This window comes from Planococcus citri, chromosome 5 (assembly GCF_950023065.1).
Source record: "Planococcus citri chromosome 5, ihPlaCitr1.1, whole genome shotgun sequence".
NCBI lineage: Eukaryota > Metazoa > Arthropoda > Insecta > Hemiptera > Pseudococcidae > Planococcus > Planococcus citri.
In genome coordinates this window covers 30,748,294-30,764,557 of record NC_088681.1, presented here as the reverse complement: position 1 = coordinate 30,764,557, position 16,264 = coordinate 30,748,294, and the positions used below count along the sequence as shown (strand labels likewise).

The 16,264-nt window shown below is 41.5% G+C and overlaps 1 protein-coding gene across 7 annotated transcripts in view; it reads left to right on the top strand.

Moving 5' to 3' along the window:
• The window catches only part of svp (COUP transcription factor 2), a 126,141-nt gene that overhangs the window by 16,066 nt on the left and 93,811 nt on the right, over positions 1–16,264 (top strand). The window contains exons 1-6 of one of the 7 annotated variants that reach the window (XM_065368562.1): positions 1,647–5,898; positions 6,964–7,179; positions 7,262–7,687; positions 8,849–9,122; positions 9,464–11,146; positions 15,031–15,781. The exons of 3 other annotated variants lie outside the window; for them this stretch is intronic. In XM_065368562.1, coding sequence (XP_065224634.1) covers positions 5,896–5,898; positions 6,964–7,179; positions 7,262–7,687; positions 8,849–9,122; positions 9,464–11,146; positions 15,031–15,389 — 2,961 coding nt within the window. In that variant the 5' untranslated portion in view covers positions 1,647–5,895 and the 3' untranslated portion in view covers positions 15,390–15,781. Of the gene's footprint in view, positions 1–1,646; positions 5,899–6,963; positions 7,180–7,261; positions 7,688–8,848; positions 9,123–9,195; positions 11,147–15,030; positions 15,782–16,264 lie in introns of those variants that run through there. 3 more of the 7 variants (XM_065368561.1, XM_065368563.1, XM_065368564.1) reach the window with 3 other exon arrangements.

The window sequence follows — 16,264 nt, the reverse complement described above, 5'->3', positions numbered from 1 at the left end:
GCCGACCTATTGGTTTTGATCGAGTTGCAGATCTTTACCTTTCTGCCTGTGCCTATTGTGGAATGAGTGGAGTTTTGAAAGTCCGATGTGTCAAAAAGAATCGCATTAATTGGTCGTAGATTTATACAAATGATTGCGGACGAGGAAGTGGCATCATGCTTAATATGGGAGATGAGGAAAATGTGCAAATAATTAATTTTAGTTGGGTGTAAGAGTAATCTGAGAAGTGTAAGAAGTGAAACAACTCTTCTTTGATGTTCAAACTTTCGAGATCCAGGACAAGTCTAGCAAAGAAGTCATTTTTCTCCCTTCGCTCAGGTCATGAGGAATTGTAAATTTTACATACGTAGGTAGATATAAAAATAGAAATTTGTCGATGAATTTCAAAACGTGACTACCTACTTGTCATTATTCAACTTCCACAAAATTGCAGTCTGTAGCAAATTGCCCCCTCACCCTTGTCGTTGTCTTTTTTTCATCCACTCTTCGGCCCTGACCATTTTATATTACACTTCAAATTGACCCCATTACAGTTTCACTTCCGCTCTCAGGTCCAAGACAGAACATTCTCTAAAAAATCGTATCCAAATCTGCAGAATTAAATCCATGGCTATAGGATAGCTCCAGCTCCTGTCATTTTTGAAAATTCAAGATTCATTTATTTTGTTTTTGTACATTATTATTTTAATCAAGGAGACATTCGAATTTGAAGAAACATTTTGGGTCCAGAAAAACCTCGATAGAGCGTGCAACACTGGTGCAAAATCACCCCATTAGCCAAAATTTTGGATGCCAAAGTTCAATTCTCAAATTTGGGAGAATTTTTAAAAATAGCGTAGAGGTAGTTGCAAATTTTACCCGATGGAAATTGAGCCAGAAAACTAAAAATTGTTAACTTGTTTATTGTTACTACTTGTATGTGGCCAATTTTTAAATTGATTGGAAGCCGTTCTGACAGCAGTGTTGCCAAATTGGGCAGTTTGAAATTGTATAATTATCGTCCAAAAAGTGCCTGTGAGTTACAATTTGCCAATTGAGCGATTTGAGATGGGTCCCAAAATGAGTTTTTGATGCAGTTTTTTTTTCTTGAAATTTTTTTTTTTTCAAAAAATTGCGCTTATTCTTCGTTGATCGATCAACGATACTTTTTTTATGTATTGGTATAAAATATGCTGGAATTACCATTCGTGAGTACTTAATCCAGTTTTCTCAAAATTTTCAAAAATATATCTATTGAAAAAAGTTCAATTTTGGAAATTTAAAAATTTGTAAGTACAAATGCTCTTGAAATCCCCTCAACAATACTTGAAATTGTAATTTTGGCGATTTTTGTTGATTCGAAATGGGTAAGTAAGTCAACATTATGGTTTGGAGCCGTCTTGGAACTTCCAGAAAATTTTTGGAAGTTTCAAATTTCATGAAAATGGTAGTTAATTGGTCAAGGAGGACATCAACATTTACCTACTGATTGTGTTCACAAATATCTGAAGTTCATTTCAACGGATTTTAAACTTTTTTTTTTTGTCAAAAACGGAAATTTCTATAATCTCTCCCCCCCCCTTCACAATTAATTTGAGAAGGGAAATTTTGAGAAAATTTCAATCCCCTAACAATTTTCTATTGGCTCCAGAATTCCTTAATGAACTACTCGAAGTCATTTTCAATTGATTCGGGGGAATCAAAAATAGAGTGCATACCAAATTTCAGCTTTTTAGTTTAGTTGGGTAAATTTTTTTTTGCTTTTTGGAATACTTATAGCTAAATTTATGTTTTTTTTAATTCCCCAAAATTCAAAAAATTGATCTTGGCACTTGAAATTTTAACTGGTGGAGCAACTTAAAAAGGCCTCCAGGGGTGACAAATACCTGAAAACTGCTGACAAGGAAACCTCATCTTATGGTCAATTTTTCAATTGAGCATAAAGACCCAATGGCTGACCAGAAAAATGCGAAGTGCCCAATCAAAAAGTAAAAGCTTTACGACTGTTCAAATTTTTCAAAATAGGTAGTCCAAGCAAAAATTGCTTCAAGTAATTAATGAAGAAACTAATCTGGCCAGGTAATCATTTTAGAAAACATTTCTGATCCCATTTCAAGTTTAGTGAAATCACGTTTCAAAGTCGAATTTCAATTCCAGTGTCAAAAATAACATTTTAGGGGGGGGATGAGGAGAGGAGGAAGCAGGGGGAAATCTCTCACAAATTTTATCTAGGTCATTTTAACCCCCATCGCGTTTTGAAGGCCATTTTCGATATGAGTGACAAAATTGCATTTTCAGGTTCCTACTTTTCAGCAACATTAAATCCCTAAAATCTGCATATGTGCAGTTAGGCAGCTAAAACTCTGGAAATCTTCTATTTAGGGCTTCAGTCGTGTCATTTCAATTGCCATCGTGTTTTCAAGGATACGACTTTCAATATGGGTGAAAAAAGTGTACTTTTTGGGCTTCAATTTTTCAAGAAAAAAAAATAACTCCTAATCTCAAAATTTGTGGCATGGGCAGCTACAACTTTGGAAATCTTCTATTTAGGTCATATTCTGTCTACTATTGTATTTTAGAAGGCCATTATTGACATACTTAAGTAAGAAAAAGTGTATTTTTTGAGCTCTAATTTTTCAAAAAAATGCCCTAAAATCTCAAACCCTAGGAATTTTTATTCAAGTCATTTTCTAACTATAGGTACCTTCCATTTGTGATTTAAGAACCATTTTGACGTGTTAAAAAAAAATGTATTTTGAGCCTCAATTTTCAAAAAAAAAAAAAATGCCCCTGTGAAAAAAATACCTACATTTTGTTTTTCTCGATCTTAGTGGTCCTCAATGTTAAGGTAACGACGTTGGATTCGTTTTCTTGCGGTATATATTGCGACTGCAATAGAGGTCCTTTCAATTTTGTAGTCCTGTAGATACCATTAGGGGCCTCCAAGACCTTTTTTGGAGAAAGGAAAAACTTTTGAGAGACTTTTTATGAGTTTTGTAATAGCAACAGCATTTTTTTCAAAACTCTGGGTGTCACCACTGTAAAAAAAAACACATTCTTCGTCGACAATTTTGCTCCATATCTAAATACTTGAAAAATCCCAAGGAAGAAAGTGGAATTTTTGAAAATTGGTTGAAAACTGTCATCATATGGATCAGGCAGGTTTAGAAATTTTAATTTCACGGTTTTTTTAGGAAGGGGGGGGTCTGACCAAGGTACTGCATAAATTAAAACTTACTTACCCCTAAAGTAACAAAAACCGATTTTTAAAAAAAATAACACTAAAAAACTATACTTTGAGGATTCTTGTCTCAGCTCACTGTGCAGCTCAGAAGCTCAAAATTTTCCCAGGTATCCCATTCAAAATAATTTTTGTTAAGATCCAGGATGTGTTTTCTTTTTGATCCACCCTAACCTAAATACGTAATTCATTCAAGAAGAGTTACGATTGTAAGCTATAAGATGTGTTACCTTGACGAGGAAACAGGGAAATCGAAGGATCAACGTATAAACTATAACAGGCAAATACCGCAGTAAACAAAATCAAAAGGTCGTATAAGATGTATGGAATTTGCTAAGCTCGCTTTCCTTTCTCTTTGCGTACAAAGATTTATTTCGAATTTATGCATTAGCATCGCTTATGGGTATCAGCACGAGGTGACGAAACTGAAAAGAGAGAAAAAAACACAGAAGAGAAAAAAATTGCGTCTTGAAATAAAAAAAAAAAAAAAAAGCAAACTCGCATTAACTACTGTGTTGTGTTGGCGCGAGAGAGAATAAAACTCACCTAACTGCTTATTACTTCATATGCTGCAGAGTAGTTTACTGTATAGTATCTTTCATAGTATAATGTGTGTATACTGGAAGGTAAAATCTAAAATAAAATAAAAATACAAACGCTAGAAAGAATTTCAAAACTCAATCAAAACGCGTACGTACGTACGTACCAGCGATGTTAATTGCGAACATATTCGTCGTCGAAGGTGAGAAAGAGACAGATAGTCTACGGTATCGGAGAAAAAAGCATTTAATGAACTTGTCGCTGGCACCCCCGCAATCTATGGCTCACGTTCGTTGCGTAAGTTGAGCGAATATATGAAAAAGCAAGGCGCGTGATAATTACGCTAGTCTGTTTGATTAATCGTTATTTATATACCCAGGTTGTTTGAGGATTTTTCGTTTGCGCAGTAATTTATGACTGGCGAAGTGGACGAATGTTGGACGCAAGACGCATACGAGTATATGCAGCAGCTCGGGCGCGACAATAAAATTACTTAACACAAAGCTGCAGCTACTAAAACGGCGACGATAAAGATTATAATCTTTGTAAAACGATTTTTTCACAGTAGCCTGTGTTTAGATGAACGCCATAGATTGGTATTAGATAAATTCTTCGCGAGTATTTGCAATAAGTATAGAGGTACTCTATTAGAATTTTTTTCCCTTTTTCGTTTTTTTTTTCATTATTTTTTTCAACGCACAGTCGCGTATCCATATAGTAGAAACGGTATTTACGACTTACTTTGGTCGAGTATCGATTAATTCGACTTTCTCCGCATACCTGGCTCTGTGGCTAGGTATATAGTAAGCGGCTCGCAACTCCACCTACACCAGCTGGTTAGGAAAAATGTGCAATATAGTAAAGACACGAGAGAAGGACCAGTTTAGGACGCATAGTGGCAGGCAGCGAGTTTCGTAGCACGCTACGTCTCACGATTAATAGCCGCCGTGTACCTATCTCGCAATTACACATTAATAATCGGCCGGATCTGAAGGCGAGAGAAGATTTTAAACTGTTGGTTTTCTAATTCCAAGTTGTCTTCGGAAATTGCCATGCCGAACGCGGCCGCGGCGGAGCTGAGCGCCGGATTATGGCCTATTGTTGGTACACTATACACGGGCCGTTTAATGAACGCGGACGAATATAGTCGAATACCTGACACGTAAGCACCTACAACTTTCTAGCGCACGTTCGGACGAGAAAATTAAGGGTTTGAGTTGTTAATTCGGCCAAATGATTGATTAGGTTTAATGTATTCGATGTGTACCCGTACAATGTATCCGATGGATGCGGAAATTTACGCTGATCGCTGATCGCTGATGTAGTGTGTGACGATGACGGCGATCTTGTACGTAGACGTAGAGGTACCTATACTTGTGCCAATACCGCCATTTTTACTCATTTGTGTGGTACCTCTACCCATCTGTTTGGCTCGCGGTGCGTGTGAATTTATAGATGATTTGACCTCTTCGAGGTATTCATCATTTTTTTCCCGAGTTGTTGACGGTGCGATTGAAGTGGAAGAACGTGCTGCTAATGGCATGCTTATAATGTTGTGTATGTCGATGATGAGATTTCGGATGAAGCGCCATCCATATCACTGGCTACGAATGATGGAAGTTGTAGAACTTATACCCATACTGATCAGGTGATACTCACAGGTGACGATCACAAAACGTGTGGAAGTAAACTTGAAGGGAAATAAAATGCACCTATACCTTATTTAAGGTAGATCGTGAAAAAAAAATGTGGAAGGATTTTGTCCAAATTTAGTAAAGACCTTAATTTTGAGTTGAAAGTTGCCCAGAAAAAACATTAGCCACGGAGGTGTTCCTGGAGGAAAGATATGAGTGATCAAAGAGGTGTTAGCCGCCAGGCTGCGCTCCTCAACACAGAGATACTTCGCCCGTGTAACGCGGCCCTGCCGCGCTACGAGCTACGTACGCTCGTGTAACTCTTCGCACTTGCTGTTTTGTTATACTACGTGTTAGATGTGTTCTCCGTGTATCCGAGTATTATTTTGTTGTTTGATGAAGTTTTGTTTTATTTGATTAATATATTAATTGGTTAATTAATATTCACCGTGTCGACTCGTTATTTCGTAATTATCAATTACTCAAGTTCTCGCCGATATCATGGTATGCAGAGCTGATGGTGACGAGAGCGGCCAGCACATGTTCGCCATGTTGCTGGATGCCTCGAAATCTCAGTATTTATTTCTATTTATTAGTAATTATGCTTATTATGCCTTTAAAAGTGGCTTAATTATGCGTTCTGAGTATCAAAGTACTCGAAATGGCGATTTTCACACACACAGAGATTTTGGCTACAGAGATGGAAAGATGACGCAACACGTGTGAAACCGGCGTCAGAGTATTAAAAAGAGTTCCAGTGGTGAATTGTTCCGAGAATTTTAATAAGATGAGACGTTTATAATACGTATAAAAGAGTTCCGGAGATGATGTGAATTATGATTTATGAAAATATTACGTAGAAATGAGATCTGTGAGTCCAAGATCCACACACGTGTTCGCGGGTAGTTATACGCCGTTATTAGAGATGAAATTCGAGCCAAATTAGTTCAGAGATTCAAAACAAAGCTTAAATTGTGTGTGTTGAAATAGCCATAGCGTGTACAGAGATGCTGTGTAGTTTTCGGCTGCCTAACAGAGAAATTTTTGCCATTTTTCGTTACGATGTGCACACCTCTAGTATGATAGAAAACGACGATTCTCTACGTATTTGGACCAATTTGAGTAACGGGCAGCATCACAGAGAAGTGTAGTTTATGTTTGTGCTTGTGTACGTACGTTTACGTTAATTCGGTGATCGTAACGGTTAGAGCGCCCTAAGGTCATGCCCGATTTTTCTTTGGTCAGAGAAAACTTAGAGAATTTTTCGAAATTTTGGAAATTTTTGAAAATCTTGGGCTTCAGAATCGTTGTTGTTGTTAGCTAGTAAGTTCAGGCTGAACGCTAACCTATCATACAGAGAAATCAGGCGACACAGAGAAGTGAAATTCAGACGAGAAGTGTGATCCGACTGGACCGAACGACTCTGTGTTGAATTGGAATTAATTAGGAGTGTGACTAATTAATTCAAAATTTGCTTCGCTGATGCTGTTTTTGCGTGCTATTTTTCTTACGTCACGAAGTACCTGAGCCCTTCCTAGTATCGCTAATTTGAGTCAATTGTTCGTGCAGGCTGATAGACATCGTAGAGATGATGATGACCGTAAGAGCAGACGAGATGAAGACAGGTATCACCGGTCTAAAGCCCAGAAACGGTCCAGATCAGACTCCCGAAGCCGCCACCGACGTCATCGTTCCAGTGAGGAACGCGAGATAGACATAGAAGCTGAAACGCGACGAATAAACGAGATTCAGGCCAATATTGATCGTCAACGCCAGAGAGACAGAGTAAGCACACGAACCAAGTTCAGAGTAATTTTTGCATATTTAATTAGAGTAATTAGTATTGATATAAACAATGGGTAACTAGGAAAGGGAAGAAAGTAACCGAAGAAAAGCCCATAAGTCTGAGTCGTCGAGATCAAATCGAGATGTAAGTACACAGAGTAATGTAGATTCGAGTAGACAGACGACTAAGTACAATGAAGGTGACATTGTCACTCAGTACAAAATTATTAGAAACAATAGCAATCAGGCTCCGAAGACAACCAGCACTGAGACACGCACAGAGAACGTAGTGAGTAATGAGAATACGACGAAAGAGGTAGAAAAGAAAAAGAAAAAGAAAAAGAAAAAGTCTAAGTCGCCAGAGAAAGTGAGTCAACCGATAAACAGAGATGCTGTGCCAGTAGCAATCCCGCTACCACCTAAGAATGATTGTCGTACGGTTGCAACGTTATCACAGCCTTCAACGTCATCTCAGAGTTTTACCCAGCATCCAAGTACGATTCCAGATGTGAGTACGAACTCGTATGTACAGAGTGAAGGTGAAATTCAATTATCGTTTTTGAATTGGGAACCAGGTGCGAAGCGGAGAGCAGCGATGGACCAAGCGATGAGTAAATTGCTTGCACTGAGAGCCGAAGATGAGATGGTTGAGAAAGCGTTGAAGAAGAAACGCAAACGTTCGAAGAGAGAGACAGAGACTGAGAAACCGATCTTAGTGAGAAGAGTGCCGGATGCTGTGCCAGCTACCGAGAACACCATTCAAACTGAGACGGTACCGCGACCCGCGCCTGAACAGCAACGTCAAGTTGAACGACCCCGCGCCCCGACGCCAAAACCAACGATGTCCGACGCTTCGGAAAATGAACGCAGTTCTTCGGACTCCGAATCGGACTCGGAAGAGTCGGATGATGATTCGTCTGATTCCAGCTCCGAAGAGGAAGAAGAGGAGAACGGAGATGATTCTGGAACTGGAGGAGGTGCTACGTCGAACAGTACCCAAAACCCTCCGCCTCCTCCTCCACCATCTGGAAATAGTACGAGTACACAGAGTGAGCCAGCGACTGAGACGAAACCGAAGAAATCGTCTAAGAAGTCGAAAGAGAAGAAAACGCGTTCCAGTAGGAAAAACCATCTGACAGAGAATATGATGCGAAGCAATCATGAAACGCGTAAGGTACTGACGAAGGAGGTGAGAATCGAGACGTGGCATCAGATGCTACAGTTGGATGCTGAGATCTACAATATTAACCTCACAAAGCGGACCAAGAGGAAAGCTGAGGAGAAGCAGCTTCGTAATCTCGTCCTACACAGACTAGACGAATATTATTTTGCGAGAGTAGGGCATATTACGCCTGTACAGAAGATGATCGACGCCATTTTCGACTTACGGAGAGTAGAGAGGAACGTGAGTAGGGGTACGATCAAGTCCGAGTTCAACAAGTTAATGCTAGGTAGAGGGGAAACTCTCGACGCTTTCTTTGGGCGTATGGACGAACTTACCTACGACTTTAAGATGCAAACGAAAGGGGAAGAGATTTCCGAGCCAGAGATCTTTGATAGGATAGTAGAGGCGACAGAGTCTATCTATACAGAGCTTAGGGTTATTCTTAAGTCTAAGGGCGAATATCCTCATACGAGTCTCGCTGACCTTAAGTTGTTGTTGTTACAGCTGGAGTCTGAACGGAGAGGTGGGCCGCAGCAGGCTAACTATGCTAGTCACCGACCAGTTACCCGACGGAGCGACGGAAAGCCCCAACCGAGACCGCCTTACAACGCCGATACCCTACCGAGACCGCCCGATCACAATTGTTACAACTGCTCCAATCCGGATCACTACGATTACGAATGTCCGAAATGGGAAGATGGACCGAGGTGCTTCAGATGTTCGGAGTGGGGTCATTTTGGAACGACGTGCTACAATCCCCGCGTATTCTACAAACACGGTAAATCAAAACACAGAAGTAATAATCGTAAACCGAGGTTCAATTACCATAAAAATCGAAATTCTTATCGCAGCCGTTCTAACTGGGGGAATAATTCGCGCCGCCCCAGGGGCCAGAATTACACTCCCAAGAGGAACCGGCAACCGTACCGAGGGAAACCTCGTTATCAGAGTAATTGGAAGAACAATAAGAAGCCGTATACGCCTCGTTCGAATCGCGATTGTCAAAAGACTCCGCCCAAGAAGAAAGTCGTTACTAACAAACCCCCACCCAAATCAGAGCCGAAGAAGTAGTTTCTGTGTAATGTTGAGACACTAACCAGAGTTGTATTTATTTTACAGAATTCGCAAAGTACCGAGATAGTTCCCGAGACAACCGGATCAGAGATACAATCAACGGAGCAGCCCAATTAATTAGCGGTGAACGGCAACCGGAGGATTTTATGGGTATACCGAGATTCGACCGAGACGCGAGAAACGATATCGAAGAAAATCGTCGAAGACATCAATCGTCGAGCCGTTACCGGTCACCAGACCGCGACGAACAACATCGCAGCCGCTCATCCCCGCCGAGGGAAACCGATAAGAGTAGCCGGAGCGCAACAGACAGAGATGCAACCCAAACCGAGAATCGCCGACAGAGCTCATCAACGCATTCGTCAGCCAGCGGTCCATCACCGCCGCCCGGACGCGGTCGCTCTATGGCGAGACCGGAGGGAGCGCGACGTCTACGTAATTTTCCTGCGATGCTTGTAGATCCGCACATTGAAGAGGAATCGCCGTACACGTCTTTCCTACTGATGGAGCTACCGGACATCGACGTTAACTCGCTCAATGGAACCCAAGCTGGATTGATCTACAACCACATCGCTAAGTGGGAACAGATGTTGGCTTGGTTTAGAACGCGAGTGGAACTGAGAATTCACGCGATTAACGTCGAGGCGAGAAAACCAACAGAGATCGAGCCTGTATTCGATATAGGCGGCGTCGAGTATTCGTCGTTTTTGGACACCGTCGGACCAGCCATTATTGGCCAACCGATGGTTCAACCGCCGCCTGGTTTTCCGCCAATACCACCAGTTCCGAAGCCGGTCTACCTGGAACATACGAAAGAACAGACGATGCTGCCGTTTACCAACACACCGCAGCCAGGAACCAGCGCTTCGACGTCGAAAACAGAGAAACCGGTTGAAATGAACCCGATTGGGTGTATTAAGGCGCCGGAGAATAAAACAGAGAAAGGATCAAGCCCAAATAAACCGCAAACGAAAGCCGCGAAGAAAGAAGGCACTTCAACGGACGAAATTTTCAAAAAGTTTCGTGAACAGAATCCGAACGCCGGTAAATCGCCTTTGAATCTTGGAAAGGTGTATAATCCACGCAGGGACGCGAGGACACCGAAGAAAACGGATACGAACAGAGAAGGCCCGGAACATCGTAAACCGACGAAGCCGACTAAACTCGATCGTACAATTGCGGCGCCGAAACCCCCAACCCCGCCACCGATGCCGGAAAAACCGTTGTGGGAAGTTAAATCGACGAAAGCGGTTACTGAAGCCGAAATGGATACAACGGCTCAATCCGAAGCGAAAACCGACAACGAGTGGAACAAGCCAGGCCCGAGTTCAGCACAGAGTAATGCAACAGAGAAGCCGCATTTAAATTCGTTAGGCCAAGATATGAATGCGCCGTGGCCACGCACGCCCGAAATCATCCGGCAAAACCTACTAATTCGGCCAGACATTCCGTGCGAAGAAGAATGGGAAATTGGCGACGGAGAAGTGATTGATCGACGGAGAGCGAATTATCGTTCCGTTAATTTCATGTACGTGAAGCAAATCATGGAATTGAACTTCACGAAGGTCAACGAGAGGCTCACCGAGATCGAAACGCGCCTTCACCGAGAGCAGGTTCCTGATGAAGCAGACGAGGGAAGGCCGATGCCGGATGCAGAGAGAGCCCTGTTAACCAGGCAACAGGAGGAGTTAAACGACGCAGCGATGGCGATCACGCGCGTATTGGAAGGTAAGCATGTCACTTTCTTAGGTGATACGGGAGCTACCTCCCATTTTATAAACAACCCAGAGTATTTGACCCAGTCCACAGAGTATGTACACCCTATTCAAGGTGCGAACGGAGATCCGAGTGAGTTACTGAGTTCGAATAAGAGAGGTATGATTTTAGGAGTGAGTGAAGTGTGTAATTCGCAAGTTCATTTGACAGACGTTTTAGCTGTACCAAGGTTGACAGAGAATTTACTTTCGCTAAGGAAGTTTGTAGATCTTGGGTATGAGATCTTACTCACCAATAAACACGCGTCCATCATTGATCCAGTTTCGACGAAGGTTATTTTAGCCGGAGAATACAAGAGACCATATTGGGAATTCCGTATTCGAACCAGAGATCGTGAAATCGCGATGAATACGACGACAAAGGAGAAACCCAAAAAGAGACCTCATTCGCCGACGAGACCAAGTTGCAGCAGTGCCAATACGTCAAAGAGTATAAAGAGGAGAAAGGTTCAAACAGAGAATTTACCATCAACGTCGACAGCTGAAACTGAAAATACACAAGAGATGAATGAACCAAAGGAAGTGAAACAGAGAACGAAATCGAAGAGGAAGGCGAAAAAGAAATCAAAGGAGAGCTCTCCAGGTAGGAGGGAGCGATCTCAAGAACGGAGGGAGCAAAATCGTGAGATTATTTCACCTGTTTACCTATGCCCGGAATCGATTGATGACATCAAATTGAACAGAGAGATCTCAGACGAAGAACTGGGACAACCAATCAACGTAGAGAGATTATCGACGGTGAAGAAACCCATGAACTACGTCGATTTTAAAAACAGTCCAGCCATGAGATGGCACTACAGATTGGGACACTTGAGTTACGACTGTATGATGAAGTTAAAGAAGACGAGTCCAGCATTAGCAAAGGTGAAAATAAGTCGTGAGCAGATTCGTTCGTGTGAAGTTTGCATTCTAGCGAACATGAAATTGAAACCGTTCAAGGAAGTTCGCGACAAATCAAAGTTTATCTTCGATCGAATCCACTCAGACGTTATGGGACCCTTGAAAACACCGACGCTCTACAAACGACACAGATGGATAGTAACGTTCGTTGATGATGCGAGTAGATTCGCTATTGCATACACGATGCAATACAAGTCAGATGTTCTTGAATGTTTTCTAATGTTTCTTAACTTAGTTGAGAAATATACCAGAGGACGTTCGAGAGTATCTACACTGAGATGTGACAACGGAGGAGAGTACACCGGAGCTGCGTTCAGACAGTTATGCGATCACAGAGGAATTACGATTGAATACTCCGAGCCAAAAGCACCGCAACACAATGGAACCGCCGAACGATTCAATCAGACGATTATGTCGAAAGTCAGAGTAATGCTTTTGGACTCCGGAGTTCCTCAATATCATTGGGATACAGCTTTAGCAACGGCAGTCCAAATCTACAACCGAGCACCTCATTCCAGTATTGGTTACAGAATTCCAATAAAACAGATTTTTCCGGACGTGACTTTACGAACAGAGTATATGAGAAGGTACGGATGTATTGCGTATGTACACCGAAATGATCCAACACTACAGAAAGTTGATCAGCGCGCCGTTCTTGGAGTTCTTGTTGGTCTTACCGCTACAGGTTATAAAGTCCTACTACCGCAGTCCAATAAGATCATCCGAGCCACGCACGTGAAATGTGTTGAATTTAAGAACTACAGAGACATAAATGGATTGACAGAGAAATACGTACCAGAGATACCTGAAAGAGAGTGGTTGAAAGAATTCGAAGAGATCTACCGGAAACCTGAAAATGAACCCCGCAGAGGACCGTTACCGACGATCGTTGATAAATGGCTACGTACAGCCTCCAGAGAAGTCCAAACTGATCCAATAGATCTCGGAGCGAAACCGGAGATGAAATCAATAGAAACTCAAACGGATATAAAGTTATCGATCCTGTGTGACCCAGATGATAAGACAGAGAGTGATTCCGACACAGAGTGGATTGAAGAGGAAATTGATCTAGGAGCCCTCACCGCGAAGGAAATTGAGACAGATTTTTCGATAAAGGAACACTTCGACGCTGAAATTGAGAAATTGAAAAAGTACCATAAACTTACCGAAGATACGAAGGATTTAAACGCTTTCGCGCTTATTACGAACATCATTTCTGACCCAACGACGTATAAGCAAGCGATGAAATCAACAGAGAGACATTATTGGCAGGAAGCAGTTGATGCTGAGTTAAAATCGATGGAAGACAACGGAGTATGGAAAGTTGTACCGAGACCCAGAGACACCAGAGATAAGAAACATACGATTGTTGACTCCACAATGGTATTCAAGAGGAAGATCGATACCAAAGGAAACGTGAGATATAAAGCCAGGTTAGTAGCCAGAGGATTTAAAGACAAACGGAGTATGGCGATTTCGAAGATATACGCGCCAGTATCCAGATTGACCACTGTACGAGTAGTATTTTCAGTAATAAACAGATTGAAACTTCACGCCAGACAACTCGACGTAACGACAGCTTTTCTTAACGGAGATTTGGAAGAGGAAACCTACATGGAAATCCCTGACTGTGTTGACATGTCAGACGAAGAGAAAAAGGAGTTCGTATTTAAGCTGGAAAAATCGTTATATGGTTTGAAACAGAGCCCCAAATGTTGGAACCGAAAGTTTGCGGAGAAACTGAGAGAACTAGGGTTCGAAGCCGATGTCAATGACCCTTGCCTATTTTGGATTTGGAAAGGCAAGTTTCAAGGCATACTGATTATATACGTGGACGATATGATATTTGCTGGGAACGATGCAAAGATTTTAGAGAAGTACGTAGAAAAACTGAAAAGTATTTTCAAGATGACAGATATGGGAGAGCCTAAGAAATTCCTTGGATTACGAATACAGAGAGACAAAGAACAGAATACTTTAACGTTAGACCAAGCCGAGTATTGTGATGAAATCTTGAAGAGATTTAACATGGAGAATGCGTATTCGACAGAGATTCCAATGCAGCCGAAAAGCCAAAAGAAAAAGACAGAGAAACCGAAAAAGAATAAACCGAATAAGCGAGAGAGACGACGTCAACAAAATCCGAAACCAAAAGCGAAGTTTGACGGAGCACCTTTTCCATACAGAGAAGCGATTGGTAGTTTATTGTACCTGAGCAACGCTACGAGACCGGATATTGCGTTTGCAGTAAATTGGCTAAGCAGAAAGCAAGGAAATCCAACACAACAGGATTGGCAGGAAGTTAAGCAGGTTTTTCGATATCTACGAGGTACCCGAAACCTAGGGTTAGTGTATACTGGAACCGGAAAAGGAATCGATGCTTATTGTGATGCAAGTTTTGGAGATTGCGACGACACGAAGAAATCTTCTGCCGGAATTGTAATTCGACTCAACGGAGATCTGGTCAAATGGTCCAGTAAACGACAGGGCTTAGTAGCCAATTCGACGTGTGAAGCCGAATATATCGCGATTAATTCATGTTTAGTTGATTGCGTAGGTGTAAACGCATCCCTGACGAGAGCCACCGGAGAAGATTACCGACCATACGTCATTCACGGAGATAATATTCCAGCCCTTACGTGTGCAAATAAACCTGGAGCACCAACGTTAAAACACGTTACAGAGATCAAGATGCACTATATTTTGAATGCTGTAATCGAGAATCAAGTCACTTTAGAGTGGGTTAAATCAGCTGACCAAGACGCTGACATTTTGACGAAAGCCTTACCGAAAGAGACGTTTATAGAGCAGAGAGACAGATTACTGAGTGAAATTAAGTAGAGTTTTCATCCCCGAGCCCGTCCCGCCATGAATTCAGAGTAAACAGAGTAGTACAGACTAATACAGATATGCGTATGTGTTTATTAATTGTTTTAGATCCTGGTTCAATTGAAGACGCGATTGAAGGCCTGCATCAATTAATCGAGATGTCGCGTATTTACCACTTTGCGCTGGATGAACACCCGCAACGAGTATTAATGATGCTGCGAACAGAGAACCTGACCATTGATGAACGTAGACGTCAGAGAAATCGCGAACGGAGACACCGCAATCGAGCGCATCGCCGAAACGCCGATAACGTAGACGACGGTATTGACGTCGATTATTTTTCCGATTCTGAAGATCGTGGTCCAGGCGATGCTGCGCCGAATTTTCAATTACTAGGCGAACGTTTACTTGATGAAGCCTATCAACGGAGAAATCAACACGATAACGACGATCAACCAATGGGATAAACAGAGAGAAAAACAGAGAAAAATTTTTTATTTGTAATTTGTCGATTGAATTGTTCCGAATATTCATGTGTTGAATCTGTGTTCCTGTTTATTTGAATTTTGTGATTTATTTGTTCCTGTTAATTATAAGCTGTAAATATGTTTTTGCGAAAGATGAGTCGCGCAGGGAGGGAGTGTTAGCCGCCAGGCTGCGCTCCTCAACACAGAGATACTTCGCCCGTGTAACGCGGCCCTGCCGCGCTACGAGCTACGTACGCTCGTGTAACTCTTCGCACTTGCTGTTTTGTTATACTACGTGTTAGATGTGTTCTCCGTGTATCCGAGTATTATTTTGTTGTTTGATGAAGTTTTGTTTTATTTGATTAATATATTAATTGGTTAATTAATATTCACCGTGTCGACTCGTTATTTCGTAATTATCAATTACTCAAGTTCTCGCCAATATCAAGAGGAGGAATTTTCGAAAAATGTAGGCTTTTAAGTCAAGTATTTTACTCTAGCCCTTACACTAGCTTTTTTGAAATAAAGGCTCGGTTCCAAAAGATCGTTGAAAATTGCTGTAAAAATCCAAAACCACTTTCAGTACTCTACTGATGGGTTGAAAATTCGCAAATCGCAATTATTCTTGACTTTTAACCTTTGAGAGTATTTTCTTCTCGAATATTAGATCACGTGTGAATTATGCCAAATGTCAAAAATATCATTTATGAGTCTGAGAGGAATATTTTAAGATGCAGTGGTATCAATTTTTAGGCCACATTGCCCACTTTAAAAAGTCAAAAAAAATTGATAGATAAGCTTTTACCTTATTTCTAGATTTTTTGGAATTGGCAATTGTGGTCGAAAAATTGGTACCACTGCATTCCAAAATATCG